The 17,370-nt window shown below is 41.9% G+C and overlaps 1 protein-coding gene across 1 annotated transcript; it reads right to left on the bottom strand.

Annotated features, from left to right (window-relative positions):
• Nucleotides 1-1,912: 1,912 nt before the first annotated feature.
• Nucleotides 1,913-16,482, bottom strand: LOC135238962 (stearoyl-CoA desaturase 5-like). The gene is made up of 5 exons (XM_064307190.1): nt 15,957-16,482; nt 8,569-8,699; nt 5,070-5,275; nt 4,266-4,498; nt 1,913-3,567 (listed from the first exon to the last, which is right to left on the bottom strand). The coding sequence occupies exons 1-5, from the start codon at nt 16,225-16,227 to the stop codon at nt 3,377-3,379; spliced, it is 1,032 nt and encodes a 343-aa protein (XP_064163260.1). The 5' UTR covers nt 16,228-16,482; the 3' UTR covers nt 1,913-3,376.
• Between the last annotated feature and the right edge of the window lie 888 nt (nt 16,483-17,370).

Here is a 17,370-nt window from a genome sequence, read left to right as displayed (position 1 = left end):
GACGGTGGCGGGCAGGGGATAACATGTAAGGGCCATGAGTCAACAGCAGAGGGAAGGAAGTGTGTAAGAAAGAGTAGGGGATAATGATGGTGTCCACTTTGTTGGTAGTGAGTGGAAGAGCAGCAGAGAGTCATACAGATCGCCCTCTTCATAGGAGCAACATGAAATCAGTCTGTAGCTGGGGTATGTCAGTGCCCATTTAGTTGTATTAATGCAGATATGAACTACACTATGCAGTTGTTTTACTGTGTGACTCCCCATAGTACTTTTGCGCTTGGCAAGAGTGAGTTTTGCTCACAAACAGGCCTCTGACACACACTGCACAGTCTGGTCTGACTATCCTAAAGAACAAGCCCAAGAGAGCATTTACACATGACAGTCAAAGTGACTTCAGTGCTGAAGTTCTTTAAACCACTTTAATTCTCCCTGTCGATTCTGTCTCTGAGATACAAAGGCCAATTTCCTGAAAACAAGGCCAGTTAGCATGAAGGTCAATTGTCAAAAACACACTGTAAAAAGGTAAGTTATTGACCCAATCTATTCCTGGCTGACAATTTGGCCTTTATGAGTGTACTGCAACCCCACTGTTGAAAGGGCAGTGAGACATATCAAAGTACCACATGGTCCAGTGGTCGCATTTGTTGTATCTGTTGCACACTTAAGTCATTTCTCCTTGGAATCCTCTCTAGACTGGAAATCAAAGCAAAACTGTGCCTTGGATTCCATTTCAGTCCTCACATAAATGGCAGGCCAGTGCAAGCCAGTGGTACATCAAAGTAAGTAGGTCACGAGGACGCACACAAGGTATCATAGCGCCTAAAGTGGCAAAATTTAATGGCTCTGGGGGAGGAGAGAGGCAACCAGCAGGGCAATGTGACCAAGGGACATGTGACATTGACATTGTTCTCCTCAGAGACTGTACAAGGTGTGGCCAAAGCATCAGCTGCACGTGTCAGAACTCCTGTCTGTGAAAATTAAGTGGAACAGAGCTGAGGGATCAAGGGTTTAGTTGCTAGGATACACTAGATGCCACACATCTACCAACTGAAATAATGCAGAGACAGACTCTGGGGGCTTATGATGTGACTATCAGGATAAGATTATTATTATTTTTAAATGTCAACAAATTTCCAAGTGTAGGCAGAGCCGTTCCTCCCAGTAGGCAAATCAGGCACTGCGCATACACCCCCACCTTCTGGCCCAGGGCCCTGTCTTCTCCCCCAGGGCCCCATCTTCTCACCTTCCTTTGACAGCAGAAGAATCAGAAGGTGCCAATGTTTTGGAGGGGCCCCCAAATTATTTTTTGCCTTAGGCCCCCAAAAGTCTAGGGACAGCTCTGGGTGTAGGCCATGGTTAGATTAGGCCATTCTCCTGCCTATTGTGTACACTGTATAAAGCCAAAGCAGACTTAGGATTTGTATAGGTGTGCTTGTAGTAGAACTAGACAGATTACAGGAAAAAAAGTTCTACAGAGTTGCATTTCGTTTTACAAATGGAGGAGTTTCTTTCCAGCACCAACTAAAAATACAAAAAAATGCATTAAATCATTTAAACTGGGTTTAGAGGATGCTGAAGGTGGACACAAATCTGGAGTGGCTTCCAAAGACCTTGTGGTAAATGTTCTGCTGGGAACAGTGTATTCTAAGTATTTAAAATGATCTTCTGATCAAATTGTATCTTAAACAAAAAAACATGACTAAGCAGTTATGTATAAAATTCCACTTTGACATGGATATGATTGTACTGGTACATAAAGTTCACACTAGATGTACAGTACGTTAATTACAGGCTGGTTGTGTGGAGGTACTGCACGTTTGACGGCTGTGCGCAAATCCTGCACAGTGCGCATGTATGTGCACTTTAAGAATGACATTCAATTGATAAATAATTTTAGGCATGAAGAGTGCAAGAATCATGATCAATCGCAGGTGTGTTTTATTTAAAATATTTATAAATAGTGTGCTACATGAGAAAACTAGTATTCAGTCATAGGTGCACTCACATTATTGGAGTTCAAATTAAAGTTCATTTGAAATGTATATAGAACAGGTGCGTAAGAAGCAGATACATCACTTTAAGCCAATGTAAGGAGCTTTTTTTGGTCTCAGTTATTTTTATAAATCGAGTGCAAACACAACTTGGGAAATGATCTTAAGATTATGTTTAAGTCCAAAAACATTTTTATATATGAGGCCCCAGATCTGCACACCACACTCCAATTCCAATTGCTTATTTTATCCATCCTTTTCTCTTCCATCTTCACCTGACCTAGAAATCGATTGAGATCTGCCATCTTTGAGGACGTTCCAATCTGTTAAATACTCCTAGGAGGAGTTAAAAATGAGGAGGCTTCTGGAGGGTGCTTCAGCAAGGATACACGAGTGCATCCTTTGCAGAAATACTTTTTTCAGAATGCATGATGTATAAATGATCAACCTGTGGATCCACCTTTCCCCACCTGCCACATCTGTAATCAACATTGCTTCAAACTGACACTGACTGAGCAAGGATGTTCCATTTACCTAATACATGCCTTGATTCCTCTGTCCTCGTATATTTTTTTAGCATCATTTCTTTGCAGCCTCATTTGGGTGAAAATAAGTGATTGGAATGAGCCCAGGAGAGACAGAAAGCAGGAAGTGAAACAGGAAGCAGGAAGTGAAACAGATTGCAACCCCAGTTGGGTGAAAATAAGTGATTGGAATAAGCCCAGGAGAGACAGAAAGCAGGAAGTGAAACAGGAAGCAGGAAGTGAAATAGAAAGCAGGACGTGATGACAGGGAAAATACCCATAGAATAAGGATTATCCGTACACTGAATCAAGTGAGCATATTAAGCTGCAGTAATCTTGACCATTTCACTATAAGGACTGAGCTGCTATCTGCCTCTTCTGACCTTTCCTAAGATTGAAACAAATTGCAGCTTTAAAACCACAATGCACATATGAGCATTAATCGTGATTCAATCACAAAGGCATCTCAGCTGGCTTTTCTGGAGCATACAGATTCAACAATTATTATTTCCCAAAAGGTAACATTGCAAAGAATTAACTGATAACCACATTGACAAATCCCAAGAAATCTAACAATGGAAGCTGAACACTTCAAACACAGGCTGTTGCAAAACTAAATTAACCTCACCCCATCCCCATCCAAAAAAGAAACCATAGAAATAAAGAGGAACAGAAGGAGGTGAGGAAGGTAAACAAACTGTGGCCAGAAGAGAAGAACCTCTTTAAAATGCTATCCTATCCTAAAAACATCATGACATCTGCTTTGTTTTCCCTTATCACGTGGGGGTGGTTTGTTCTCTCTTTCTCTGTTGGGGAGACCTCTTATGGTGATTCTGCTTTCCCTGATGCAGAGGTAGGCTCTCTTCAGGCACTCTTGTCCCCTGTCCTCAGTTTGCGAGCCTGGATCATCTCGGACGACGCCCTCTTGCGGTTGCTGGCCAGGCCCAGCCAGCACATCAGGTCGATGAAGCAAGTGGTAGGGTTGAAGCGCAGGCCGAACTCACTGGTGGAGTAGTCAAAGGGGAACGTGTGGTGGTAGTTGTGGAAGCCTTCGCCTACGCATTAAAGTCAGTGGAAGGAGACAGCACTGGATCAGCATTTGGTGCAGCCCCCCCTCCTCCCCAATCTACTTGAACTATATGCCATAAAGCCTACATAACGCAGTCATGAGTATGACATAAGGCCTATGCATAGACATACAGTTCAAGTACAATATTAAAACAAACAGACAGTGCAGGTATCTTTCACCCTGTCACAGCAAAGCTTGGTTGAATTTGAGCAGAAGTCAGCTAGGCTCTCCGTCACTTTCTCTGGTATGAGGTGTCACGACTGCTTTGAGATAGAGTTGTCTGGATTCATGTGACCATAATCATTTCATTTCAGTCAGTTTCATTTTTGCATGTCAAGGATGAGAAATTCTAGAGTCTTGAGAGCTGAGACACATTGGTTTAGACTTACCTTTAAATCATCAAATGATTTTAAACCTGGGAGGTCAGAAAGACCTATTTCTATCCCAAGTACAACTCAGCAGTCACAAAATTAGGAAAGAGAGCCAACAGACCAGGTGGACCTTTAGGACAGAAATGTTCCCATCTCTGTTTTTAAGCCCTATTTATAATGCAACAGCATTAGGTTCAGTCTGATGCACTTACTCTGAACTACTCTACAGTAAAATATTAACTAAGGCTAGTGAGACACGACCCGGTTGTGGCAGCAGCAAGCAGAGGAAGTGGAGCAGGAGACCATGCCTCACCGATTGCTCCGAAGGTGACAAAGCGGTTCTCCCGGGGGCTGATGTCCTTGTCATAGGGCCGATTGCCATACATGTGGGCGGCGCTGTTGACCAGCCAAGTGACATTGAGGGAGATGGTGTAGCGCAGGATGGAGGAGAGGAAGTAGGAGTTCCACAGGGTCTCACCCCAGAAGTACCAGGGCACCACCGTGGGTACCAGGAAGCACATCACCAGCACTGAGGTATTGTAGTATCTGTGGCCCAAACGCCAAAGCATCAGTAAAAAAGACTATTGCACAACACACACACACACACACACACACACACATATATGTCTATATAAGAAGAACAGTATACATAGATTTTATTCTTCTTCTTCTTCTTATTATTATTATTATTATTAGTGTTTATTATTATTAATATTATTAGTGCACACATGCACGCACACACACATACACACACACACATACACATACAAAAACATGCATGTGCATGCACACTTATACACTAATGAACACACAAATACACAGAAAAATGTCACGAGTACAGAAGAATTCACGAGGACATGAGTGCAATTCATAGATGGCACTTGCTGGGAAATACATCTATTCAGCAGTCCCCCTCACATTATTCACTTGATTGATTGACTGATTGATTGATTCACTGATTGCTTAAGTTGTCTGTCCAGTGATCAACACTCCAATCATTCTTAGTCTGTAGACTAAGGTTAGCGTGAGTGACCTTTAATGATATGCAGTAAATCTTCAGTCCAAACACTTTCCACACAAGGGAGAAAGACACAGACGGCTCAGTTCCTCTACTCACTTCCTCTGGAATACCACCACAGGGTCTGCGAGGAGGTCGCTGAAGTCCAGCTTCTTGCCCTTCTCGAGGACGTCCCGGTGCTTGCGGACAAAGAGCCAACCCACGTGGGCAAAAAAGAAGCCACGCTTTGCATTGTGGGGGTCACCGTCTGTCTCCGAGTACTTGTGGTGGACCCGGTGGTCACGTGACCACTCATAAATGTCATTCTGCAGCAGAGAGGAGCAGATAGATTAGAAGATAACAGGGAAGGAGGATCTGGCTAATGATTCAATAAGATGAGTCCCAATGCCAGACTAGCTTCCATATGTGCTTTACCGGCTCTTTCACCATGTCGGAGGATTCATTTGAATGGAAATTCAGCTTTCAAACCATCAAGAGACATCATGACAGGAATCTTATATGACAATATTTTTTTACACTACATTTCTTCTTCTCTAGTTACTATGGATGAAAATTTGGCTGTTTTTATCATGCACATTTTCATGTACATCTGTTTTAGGATTACAACCAACGGACACAATAAAAAAGAAATATGAATTATACATCTCGTTAGCTTGCGATAATAAATAACTAGTAATTAAGAAATGGTGCTTTATTAATTGTGCCTTATTCTTTGTGCTGTCATAAATGTACCTTGTGATCAGGATTATCTTATTAGAAGGTGCCTGACACTTTAATCAGGTCTGTACCATGAATAATTTGGATATTCATTATCTTGAGGACCCCGGGTGTCAATCTCTAGGAGCAGAAACCTTCACTTGTCCTTGGCATCCCACATTTCCTGTAGCTGGTTTGCTGAGACCTACTGCATCAGAGTGACAGTTGGTCCCATATGCAAGAGGTAATAGTTCCCCCAGGTGGTACTTGAGTTAGGAAGTGTCATGGCACCACATTTCATCCTGTCTCGGAGAATGTGAACCAAAAAATATCTGTTGTGCCCTCTGTCTGCTCTGCTGTGACTTGCACTCTGTTAACTAAATATTCTAAAAATGATCCCATTCTATTTAAAATCATGCATGGTTTATGCAGTGGTCAGTTCTATTTTCATTTATTTAAAAAAATATATTTGGCACCCAACATGGGGCAGAGTATATCCAGTTCCCAGCCCAATTTGAAATGTCCAACTATCTGCAACCGCAGCTGCATTAATGCTGTGAACCACACTGCCGATTCGGGAGAGTGTAGACATCTGAGGGTCTCCTCCGAAACACGGGGCGTCACCAGCTGTGACTTCACACACCGCAGACTGCAGCTGAGCGGAGAGTCGGGAGGAAGACCTTTCACATGCGGCCCTGTCAACCAGCAGCAGTCGCTAGATAGCCGGAATTTCGGACCCCAGGAAAATTAGCTGCACACTGTGTATTTCTAATGGGGATCCTAAATAAATATGAACCCTATCCGACTGAACCCTCCCATTCCCTGGGTGACACAGTCAGCGATTACACATCACCTTGTGGAGCTAATAGCCACAGTCAGCACAGGCATGGTCAGGGTTCGACTGGAGGCTGTGAGGCTCATCCATGCACAACAATGTGGTGCCTTAATCAAATGAGCTATCCAGCAGCCCCCAGTCAATGAGTTACAATAGGAAGGTTCTGGCATGGCTAGAAATAGAAATTGCACAGGGTCAATACAGTTTGTCCATTGATATGAGGAATGTAACCATCAAAGTCTGAACTTCATCATGATTCATAAATAGGTGCTACTCATGTAGTGGTCATGGTATCATAACTGGCTAGCTTTGACTGCAACATTGTTTTTGCATCTGATACAATGGAATATAACAGATATGGGGGGGATCAATCATTTCAACCAATAAGATGCATACCTTTGCTTATCTCTATTTGACAGTGTGCCTGTCTGTACGTCTGAATACTGTGCTGATCCACTTACGATCATAATATCTGAAGAGGTCTCTGTCGTGCATTTCTAGGAGGGGAGCACTTCAATTAATCATTCAAAAGAACTGAGAGAAAAATAAGTGCATTTAGGTGGGTTTAGAAAAAGACAGACAGTGCTAACAGATTCTCTTCAAAGGGGAACATTGTTTTTTATTGATTTTTGATTTTGGTGTTGTTTTTTGCTTCTGCTCTGAAGGTAAAAGTAAACGTAAAAGGCTCCAGGGCAGAACACTGTGACTCATTTGCCTGCGAGCATATCCAGGCAGAAATTCTCCCTCTCCTCTTCCCCCTCCCCCTCTCTGTATTGATTGGCCAGGTCACGTGTTTTGCCCAGCAACTAGCTTTCTAATGTTGAGAGCACGGGATTGTGGGAAAGACTCCCAGTATGAATATCGGCATTCGAACTGAGCTCTCCAGTGTCCGCATGCTAAATCTCACCCACAATTCCTTCTCAGTCAGGGGTTATACAGTTACGAAGTACACAGTAAAATGTCCAGTGCTAAATTTACCCTTACAGAGTGCATATGGGCCCTATTGGACTCATATGTACTCTGTTACAACTGAATTAACACTGGATATTTAACTTTGTGTCTAAAATGTTATGCCTTACTACGGGGTGAATCGCTGTTCATCACCCTGATATGAAAACAAAGGACAAAGCCTGTTAACTGCTCTGATTACAAGGGACGGGTAACTTTTTGTGCCAAGAGCTGGAAAAAACAAGGTGATTCAGACACAAGGCGTGACATCAGAATCGCTTCACCCGAACACCACTCAAATGGTTAATCATGCGGGAGCATCATTCTTTTCTTCCTCTTCCGGAAGATAAGGGAAAGACGTTCTCCGTGGACTGGAACTAATCCCTCTCGGACTCATTATGAAAACCCTCCCAAATGTGTTGTGAGCTTTGGAGAGCAGATGAAGGCACTGGGACCAGACAGTGTAATAGCAGAAGGATTCAGCGCACATTATCATAATAGGCACAATTTGGTCTGATGACACTGTCTGCGTAAGCAAACATAGAGTTGTAGAAGGAGATGGGGGTCTCAGAGTTGCAACAAGCTTGAGTGAACACAGCTGATGTCAGGGACAGGGGATTCTGGGAAAAGTCTGCCACAGTAACAAAGGTCAGTGAGCCTTCAAACTTGGCACCATCAGCCCACCCAGATGCTTTGCAGGGAAGCAAAGTGTTGGTCATTGTGGATAAAAGGCATTCAGCCAAATAATTACAGCACAGATAAAATGAGTATTGAGTTATTGAGTGTTTAAAAGCCATTTTATGTAGACAGGTAGTGAATTAACACTATGAATACATATAACAATAATAGAAAATAGGAAACATTGTATATACATATATACCTTTTTCTCCTGAACAGACTTGTAATAAGTACTTTAATAAAAAGGTTAAGAAGAGGCAGGTGCAGGTTGTTCTTTTTTGTAAGGGGAGGACAAAATTTAAGTCTCCCCTTAAACTGAACAGTGACAGCATGAGAACTTTCACCACAAAAAAAGACTGAACTGTGGAATCTTTGAGTACTGGTTTGGGTGGTTTGGGTATAAGAGACATGCAGTTAGCGTACAGACAGTCTGTGTCTCACCTGGAAGGCCATAGAGTTAGCAGCAGCGAGGAAGATCCTCAGAGGCAGCTTGGCTTTGTAGGACCTGTGGCTCCAGAGCCGGTGGGCTCCTGCTGTCACCCCCAGAGCTGTGATCAGGAAGCACAGGTAGGCTGCAGACACAGGAGAAGGACACAGCCAAGCCTGAGTGTGGCAATGGGCATACCAATGCACTATTCACAGTATTTAATGGGAAGAAATAAACAAGAATTTTTACAAACAATCCCATTAGTTCTGATAGCTGTGCACTGAACTGACCATGGAATAACTGTGAAATAACTTTTGTTGTGTAGCTTGTCTTTTTAACAAAATAATAACATTAAACTATGAAACCTGTTTGATACACTGTAAGGTGCTGGCTGGAATTCATTAATTTAATTACACCACATGGCTAAAAGTACATGGACACCTGACATCCAACATCTCATCCAAAATTATGGGCATTAATATAGAGTTAGTCCACCCTTTGTTGCAATAACAACCTCCACTCTTCTGTGAAGGCTTTATACTAGATGTTGAAGCATTGCTGCAGGGATCTGTTTCTATTCAGCCAGAAGAGCATTAGTGATGTCAGGTACCAATCGGGCGATTATTCCTGGGTCGCAGTTGGCTTTCCAATTGTTCCAAAAAGGTGTCGGATGGGGTTGAGGTCAGGGCTCTGTGCAGGCCACTTAAGTTCTTCCACACCATTCTTGACAAAACCATTTCTATATGGACCTCACTGTGTGCCCAGGGACATTGTCATGCTGAAACAGGAAAGGGCCTACTCCAAACTGCTGGGGAAACACAGAATCGTCTAGAATGTGATTGTATGCTGTAGCATTAAAATTTGCCTTCATTGGAACTAAGGGGCCAAACCCAAACCATGAAAAACAGCCCCAGACCAAGGCGTATCCAGATACTTTTGGTCATATAGTGTATGTACGCCATTGCTCTCCATTCCATTCCAGCCCACTGCTGCAGCAGGGAACCAATATCAGTCATTACATTACATTACATTATAGGCATTTAGCAGACGCTCTTATCCAGAGCGACGTACAACAAGTGCATAGGTTTCATGATGTAGAGGCGCAAAAGAAACACTAGAGCGAAACCGAGCTTGACCGAGTCAAGCTCGGTTTCCCTGTGACTTGTTACAGTGCAGGAAATATTTAAGTTCATGCAATGATGCAGGCAGACACTGTCAGCATGAAAGACACTTCTATATCACGAGCATGGTATGTATGAGATCAGGACACAGGATATGGCTACTTAGAAACATCAGTGGCTCCCTGGTTCCTGGACTGTTACGAGTATTTCTAAGTGAAGCAGTGCATTGTTTCTGTCAACAGGCTTTAGTGCATACTTAAAGACTGATGCTGAGGAGGTGGTGAGCGGAAAGGCTAATTACAGGCTTATCTAGGATAACACCAAGTGACAGGTTGTTTTATACAGCACAGTGATTCACAGTTCAGCAAGTCAGGCAGCTTAATTTAAACATCTTTAAAGATGTGCTCAATACTGAAAAGCAAAGAAAGGTTTTACATCCAAGCTACACAGGAAATTATGATTGTAGCATAAGAATTTGGGCTTTCACAATAACCCACATTACCATATTTTCATCCTAATTTATGAATATTTAATGACAATTGCATTGGGTTTGTCAGGCTATGCATGGGAATAAATTCTACGCCATTCCTTTTAATCTCAAAGCCAATGGCCAGTTGAGCTAATAATTAAAGACATAAAAAATTTATAAATACGACTCAAATTATAGCAATCATCATCAGCATTGTCCCTTACCAAGTGTTTTTCTTTCACATTCATACATGTTTCAGATCCTCCATCTCATTATGTCCCAAGTGAAAGTTAATTTGGACATACAGTATAATGCATGTCAATGCATAAACAGGATGATGCAATGAATCTGGCAATGCTCAATCTATGGCCTGATAAGCCGAGTGGAACTTATCTGCACTGTCCTGTTTCCCAGCATGCACTACACCTTTACATTTATTTGGCATCATTCATCACCACTGCTAGAGCTGAGAGATATGGATATCACCGCAGCAGAGAGTACCTATAGAAGTGCTTTAAACGCAAGCCATTAAACTACTGAGCAGCACTGATATGCAATTTACATTGACAACTGAATAAATATAGCTCTTTATGGGATCTCAAATTCTGAACAAAAGGGTCTTCACGTTCACAAAACAAATTTGGACAACCATTGTCCAACCTATTTTACAGCCCTGCACAATTACTAACAATCTTGACACTGGGAGGAACATTTAAATTAGTTAATGATCAATTGAATAAAGTAGTTAGATACTCAGGGGGATAAAATAGTGGACTAGATGTTCTGAAGAAGTGGATCTCATACATTTCCTTCTGCGGTAGACCTGGGCACTGTGTGAATGAAAAAAGCATCACATTGCATCACAGGAATCAAGCATTCCATTAATGCAACATGGCCTGTTGTTGGAATGGAAGCTGGGCCAAGCCACACCTGTTAATCAAACTGCTCAATTCTTCACCCTACCCTCAAAACATAAAAAATGGTACTAATACAATGATATCACAATAAAACATTTTAAAAGCTCAGCAAAATTTCTTTCTCTACGGGAGATTGGGAGATTTCTATTTTGGGGTAGGGGGTATTAACAGATGAAAAGATCATGGACCGACTGTGCCAGGACTGTTTTAGAGAATGCAGGCCAGGAGCACAAGACCCCCCTCCCACCTACAGCACACAATCTCTCTCTCTCTCTCTCACACACACACACACACAATAATATTAACTGCTCGATAAGCTCTTCAGGCACAAACTTCATGTAATATCTCAGCCGCAGGCCATACTTCAAACACAACCTAGCTCTTAAAGGCAGCCAATCAGTAAAACTACACTCTTGGTCAATGAGCGGTGACAAAGTCCAGGGGCAAAGTGACACAGACATATACCTGCATGCAATTAACTGTGAACAAATGCAGCAGTGCCAATCTGGGACACTCCAGGTCACAATTAGGCAATGATTAAAGATGCACCATCAATGAAAGAACTCCTATTGATGCACAAAGATTCGATAGCACAAGTCAGACACCTTACTGCCATCTCCAAACTGTTTCATGCTGAGTTAGTAAGAAAAACACAGCTTCATTATCTTGACAGAAAAGAACAACTGCCAACTTACTTTATTTATACCAGGGACTGAATTTTGATTTATTATCTTACATGCTGACCCAAGTTGGCACCTCAATGTATTCTCCCATTTTTTTGGAAAGGGAAAAAATATATGGGTTGTGTGAATCTCCATTAGAAGGAGGGGCACAATAAAATGTTCATTGTTGTTAATAGAGTCAATTTTACTCTGACAGAGTAATCTTGATCCCTCTTGGACTCAAATACATCCTTCTAAAAAGGAATTAACACGGATTATCTTGCTCTGTGATTAACACCTTTCTTTCCTCACAAACCCTTACTGCACATGTTTGGTTGGAGGTCTCATCGCACCACATGAGCTACCACCCCCCCCCCCCCCCCCCACCCACCCCCTTTTCCCTCCGTCCAATCAGTCTGATGAAACCCAGCTGTCTAGCCCACAGTCGTGTGACATCCCCGGCGGCGGCTCCCCTGTCTGGCCGCCTCGGTGGAATTGATTCCCGGTGAGGTGCCGAGCGCCCGGAGCCTTCATTACGGCTCTAACACCGGAGTCCCCGCGGACGCCCCGTCCCGCTCCCTATTAATGGTTCCGCGCTGGACGAAAAAAACAAAACAAACAAACTGAAGATCACCTGAACGCCGAGAGACTTTGATGTCACTTGTGTTGCATGTACAAAGGCTGAACTTGCCTTTATACATGCATGTGTTTGTATGTATATATGCTTTATGTAAAAACCTCAAAATAGGTTCTAGTTGTACCTTGCTTCAGCTTTCAGTGTATTTAAATGAGAAGAAAAGTGAAGAATGTGGGATTTGCCTCCCCCCCCCCCCCAAACTCTCTGCATTGTTTTCAGATAATTATAGGCTTTTCAGACTTAGTGAAACCCCCTCACTCCGCCCCCCATCCCCAACCACACACTCACAATCTCCATAGTAACAAGACTCTTACTGTCAAACAAGATTCCAAATTTATCATCACATTAAACAATGCCTGATGTTTCAGACAGAACCGGCCCCTAGCTGCCACAGTAACATGCCATTCAACAACATGACCACTTCCTGTCCCCTTTCATGTGAGCACCACACCCACATGAAATATTGATCTAATTTCATTTCACAGGTCAGGACATGAAACAGCATTGAGCCACTACAAAGCTCCTACACTGCAACATTAGCCCTTAACGAACAGCCATGGTCACAGCTGTTAAATGGAAACACTAAATAATAGACACGGATGTAAAGCTGCAGTAAATCAAAGATACAAGGGCAAATACACCACAGAGAATGGAGATGAAGACATTTGTTGTGCATCCCCTCCTTCGCTTCCCTCTGGGAGTATGCGATTCCAGTCGACAGGCATGAACAGGCGCAGAGGAGCCAGCGGAAGACGATCGTGGCTTGCAAAGAAACAGGGTGAAAGCAGACTGTGGGTGATGCAAAGTGCTACCTGAACTGAGTAAAAAACAGAGTTCCGACCTACTGGCAATGCACTGCAATCAGTGGCTGAGCCAAATATCTCTCCCGAGACATCAATTATTCCAGATTATTAGGATGTGTTTACAAAAGGTGAATGATGAACATGCAGGTAAAATTAGAAAAAATGTGTGTTGGCTATGTGCACTGTTACATACCGTAAGTCTGTTACAGGCGCGGTATCACCCATATCACCCTGGAGCCATTATTTTTAAAAACCTGATCCTGTGTGAAGGCCTGGGGTCTATCCCATAGTGCTTCTAACTGCCTGGTCAGAAGACATGTGTGCTCTAGGGTTTGAGAAGATTCTAAAGTGAGGGCCATTTAGCACAACATAGCAGCCAACAGACAAAAAACAGAATCGGGACCAATCGTCCAAATATTTATTTTGGGAAATTAATATAATTATATGGTCAGATGTGAGTAAAACGTTACAGAGAATCTGGTATAATGGCTCAGCTGAAAGTGCAGTATACTTTTATACCTAATTTTTGTCTGATGCATTAGCCTTGAGGATCAAATAACCAGAACAACACACCTAGATAAATTCTAGGGAAAAAAGCGACCAGCCTTCAAAAAAATCAGTTTTCAGAAATTGATAAAAATGCTTAACAACTCTGAAGGCACAAACCTACTCCACTTGATGAGGTAAAAAAAATCTCCATCATGCACCATTAAGTATTTAAGACTCTTCTACAGGGTTTGGACACTTCGTAAAATAATATGTACTGATTAGAATTACCATTGGAAAATTGCTCTCTTTCATGCTCAAGAGCATAGCAAAACTAATCTGTGAAAGAGAAGCAGAGATTCTGGCTTGATTCTACATAGTCAGCAAAGAAATTTCTCACTCCATTTATTCATATACATATTCAGAGAGGGGCTGGCACAATTAACACCTTATGTGCCAGTGCCATGTGTTGAACATGTAAAACTATTCCTTTCTAGTCAATGGGGAACAAACCTGCAATGCTTCTCAGTGAATCTCTTACTGCAACAGTTTGCGAAACAGCAAATTCGAGTAAAAGGTATTTCTGACCATGTTAATAAAGTAATATAAAATGTTACGTCCTGTGATGTCTTTTCCATATCACTTTGCTTGTGTGTTAACAATACAAAAGACATCACTGAGACATTTTACACCATATCTACACAGTACTTACTATGCATAGCCCATTATGTGTTTATTTTATGAACAGTAGTAATTCATATCATTTCAGAAATGGATCTGTCTAACAGAATATGAGTAATGAACAATTTTTTAAATACTTAAATACAGTCAACATACCCAAAGAGGCACTGTGGCCTCAAAGCTCTTGACACTTGACAATAATTCAATGACAAAATATGGATCCTAGGAGACCTGGGTGTAATACTTCATTCTCAGTGCTGAGCCCTGAGAGTTGCCAGTAGTTTTCCATTAACGATGACACCTTAAAGCACTGGGCTGGGACAGGGAGCCCACCAACATCAGCCGGACACGGCAGGCAATAAAGGGCAATCCTCTAATTACTCAACCACACCTCCATTAAGTGCACCACACTAAGTACCAGTCCATGTACTGTGCTAAGAAGAACTGTGTAGATTTTCTTGGACAATACACCACCGGCAATTATGATTAACCATCCCATGAAATTGAGGATTGCAATAGTAACAATGGAAAGCTATTTGCCAAACGGAACCACAAATACGCCATCATATTGGCATATACGATGGCATAATATGCCCCCCCCCCTCCCCGCCCCCGCCCCCGCCCACACACGCACAAACATAAATCCTTCAGATTTTCTCTTTGCTAATTATCAGACTTGGACACGTTAACAGTTGTGTATTTACAGCAGAATATCAGCCAAATTAAACCCCGTGACCAGCTCTCCCTAAAACTGGAATTCCAAAAGCACTGATGACCATCAAAATTATGACAAAGTTGTGCGGACGCTTTAGCCTTCTCCATTTGTCATAAACAGTGCCATTTCCTCTTCACCACGATGCTCAAATCTACATATTGAATTAATTTCCAATTAATTGTGTCGAGCTGATAACAAGTACGAAGCAGAATTTTTATTTAAACAACAATTTCAGATATTAAAATTAAGTTGGAAATGATTTAAATGATCTGCATGCATTAATTTCCTATATTTTATATTTTATGAAACGGCAGAACATTTTTTGTCCTGGAAATATACATACTATTTGACTAAGAGAGCTCATTCATTTGATATGCAATAACCCAACGTTTTTGAGAAAACTACGCGTTCGTGTTTATCAATCCAAAACAATGATTTCAATACTTATTCATGTGTTATTCCAAGTGCAAGAGAACAGAAAAAAGCCACACTCTTCCACGGAAGTTTTACGTAACTCATGCAAATGTAGTAAAACAGGGAAACAATTACTTTCATTCCAAATATAATTTGAAATGAAATGCAGACAAGCGCCTAGAATAATCTTTTTTTTGCTAAACCGGTCACAAGTGCAGGCACGCCGTATTCGTGCGAGCTGAATGTATACTGTAACAATCAACTATATTTTATACGATGCCTGTTGATTTTCACAGAGAGGGTACTAAAACCATTTATGGTGTATGTGTATGTGTATGTATATTCACGTTTACAAATATTTAAAAAGTAAACGTGATGTCACCAACATCATGCATTAAAGTGTGCAGTAAGACTTGCACTGCAGTAGGCTACGCAACATCTGAAGTTACACAAGCCCGCTAGTTACACAAGGTAAGTTCTTTGTCTCCGGTACTTACACCATATCCAGGTAAGGGGGTGCGCCTTGGGGATGAGGAAGAGGGAATAAACTGCCCCGATGTGCAGCAGGGTCATCAGGATTACATTTCTCCAGACGATGTTCTGAGCACGTTTGCCCTTCGCGTCCTCTTTCAGCGCCTCCGACGCCTGGTGCATCTCTGCTGTCGCCGGCTCTGCCGCTACCCTCTCCTCATTCTGTAGAACGCTTCCATCCGACGCACTCACCATCTCTTCACTAAAGCACTTGTTCCGTGATTCTGTGGGATACATTCACCCCTAATAGACTACGCTGGTTACAGCAGTTTCAGTACGAATTGTTATAAGAAAATGAAACGTCAAAAGAATGTAATGTCACCTATTCTAAACCCACGGCAGATGCTAATGATGGAGAAGACAGGCATAGCTCGCTGGCTTCTCATCCATTGTGATTTGTATGAGAACTGAACTCCTTACAGTCGCACAAAGAGACCTGCAGTGCCGCAGCCAATCATATGTCGTGGCTGTTGTGTTATAAAGCTATAACAGAATACTCATGCATACAGCTTTATATATAAAGTGCATTGCCTTCAAACCTATGGGACACCGGATGCGACAGAAGGGGAAGTATTTACCCTGCATTTAACGAAAATACATCACATGTATTTACATATTTAGATTAAAAGATATTAACATAAAAATCTTCTAATCACAAACCTTAATATGTGCTTTCAGAGAAAAATACATTTCCAAGCCTTTTATTTCCATTAAACACCTTAAAAATATTTAAAATGCCAAAACAATTCCAATGTGAAAAGGTGACAGATGGGAGTCAGGGTATAGCAAAAAAAAAAAAAAGATGGAATCACTAGTTAACTATCACTGTGATGGGCTATAAGATCATATACATTATTAGGGGTGGTTGTGCAGTCTATACGCAGGGACTCTACAGATGTAAAGGTTTCCGAGTTATACAATTCCTCAAACTTCTAAACACAATGACATAACGTAACACAACATAAAACATAGCATAAAGACAAGAACAGGCCACTAAAGGGTACTTAGTGCTCACTGTTTACCTACAAACTAGATAGTATCTAGCATCGTATCGAGCCTGGTCTTGAAAATCCCCAGGGCTGGTTTCATGGACAGAGATTAAGCTTAGTCCAAGACTAAACTGAGTTTGGTATGGAAAATCTCAATTCAAAATAGAATTTAGTCTAGGACTAGGCTCAATCTGTGGATACTAACAGGCCACCAGAGTTTCTGCCACAATGACAAGACCTGGCAAGTTATTCCACAGTGACTATACGGAGTGAAAATATGTGGATGGCACCCTTAAAAACAGAAAAAGGCACAAGCTGGTTTATGACAATCACATATGTGCTGCTGAGTGGATGTGTCACTGACAGCTGCTATCCAATTCATCTGCTCCTT

Source organism: Anguilla rostrata, chromosome 14, assembly GCF_018555375.3.
Source record: "Anguilla rostrata isolate EN2019 chromosome 14, ASM1855537v3, whole genome shotgun sequence".
In the NCBI taxonomy this organism is placed as follows: Eukaryota; Metazoa; Chordata; class Actinopteri; order Anguilliformes; family Anguillidae; genus Anguilla; species Anguilla rostrata.
The sequence above is the reverse complement of the archived record's forward strand: the minus strand, read 5'-3'. Positions and strand labels throughout refer to the sequence as shown.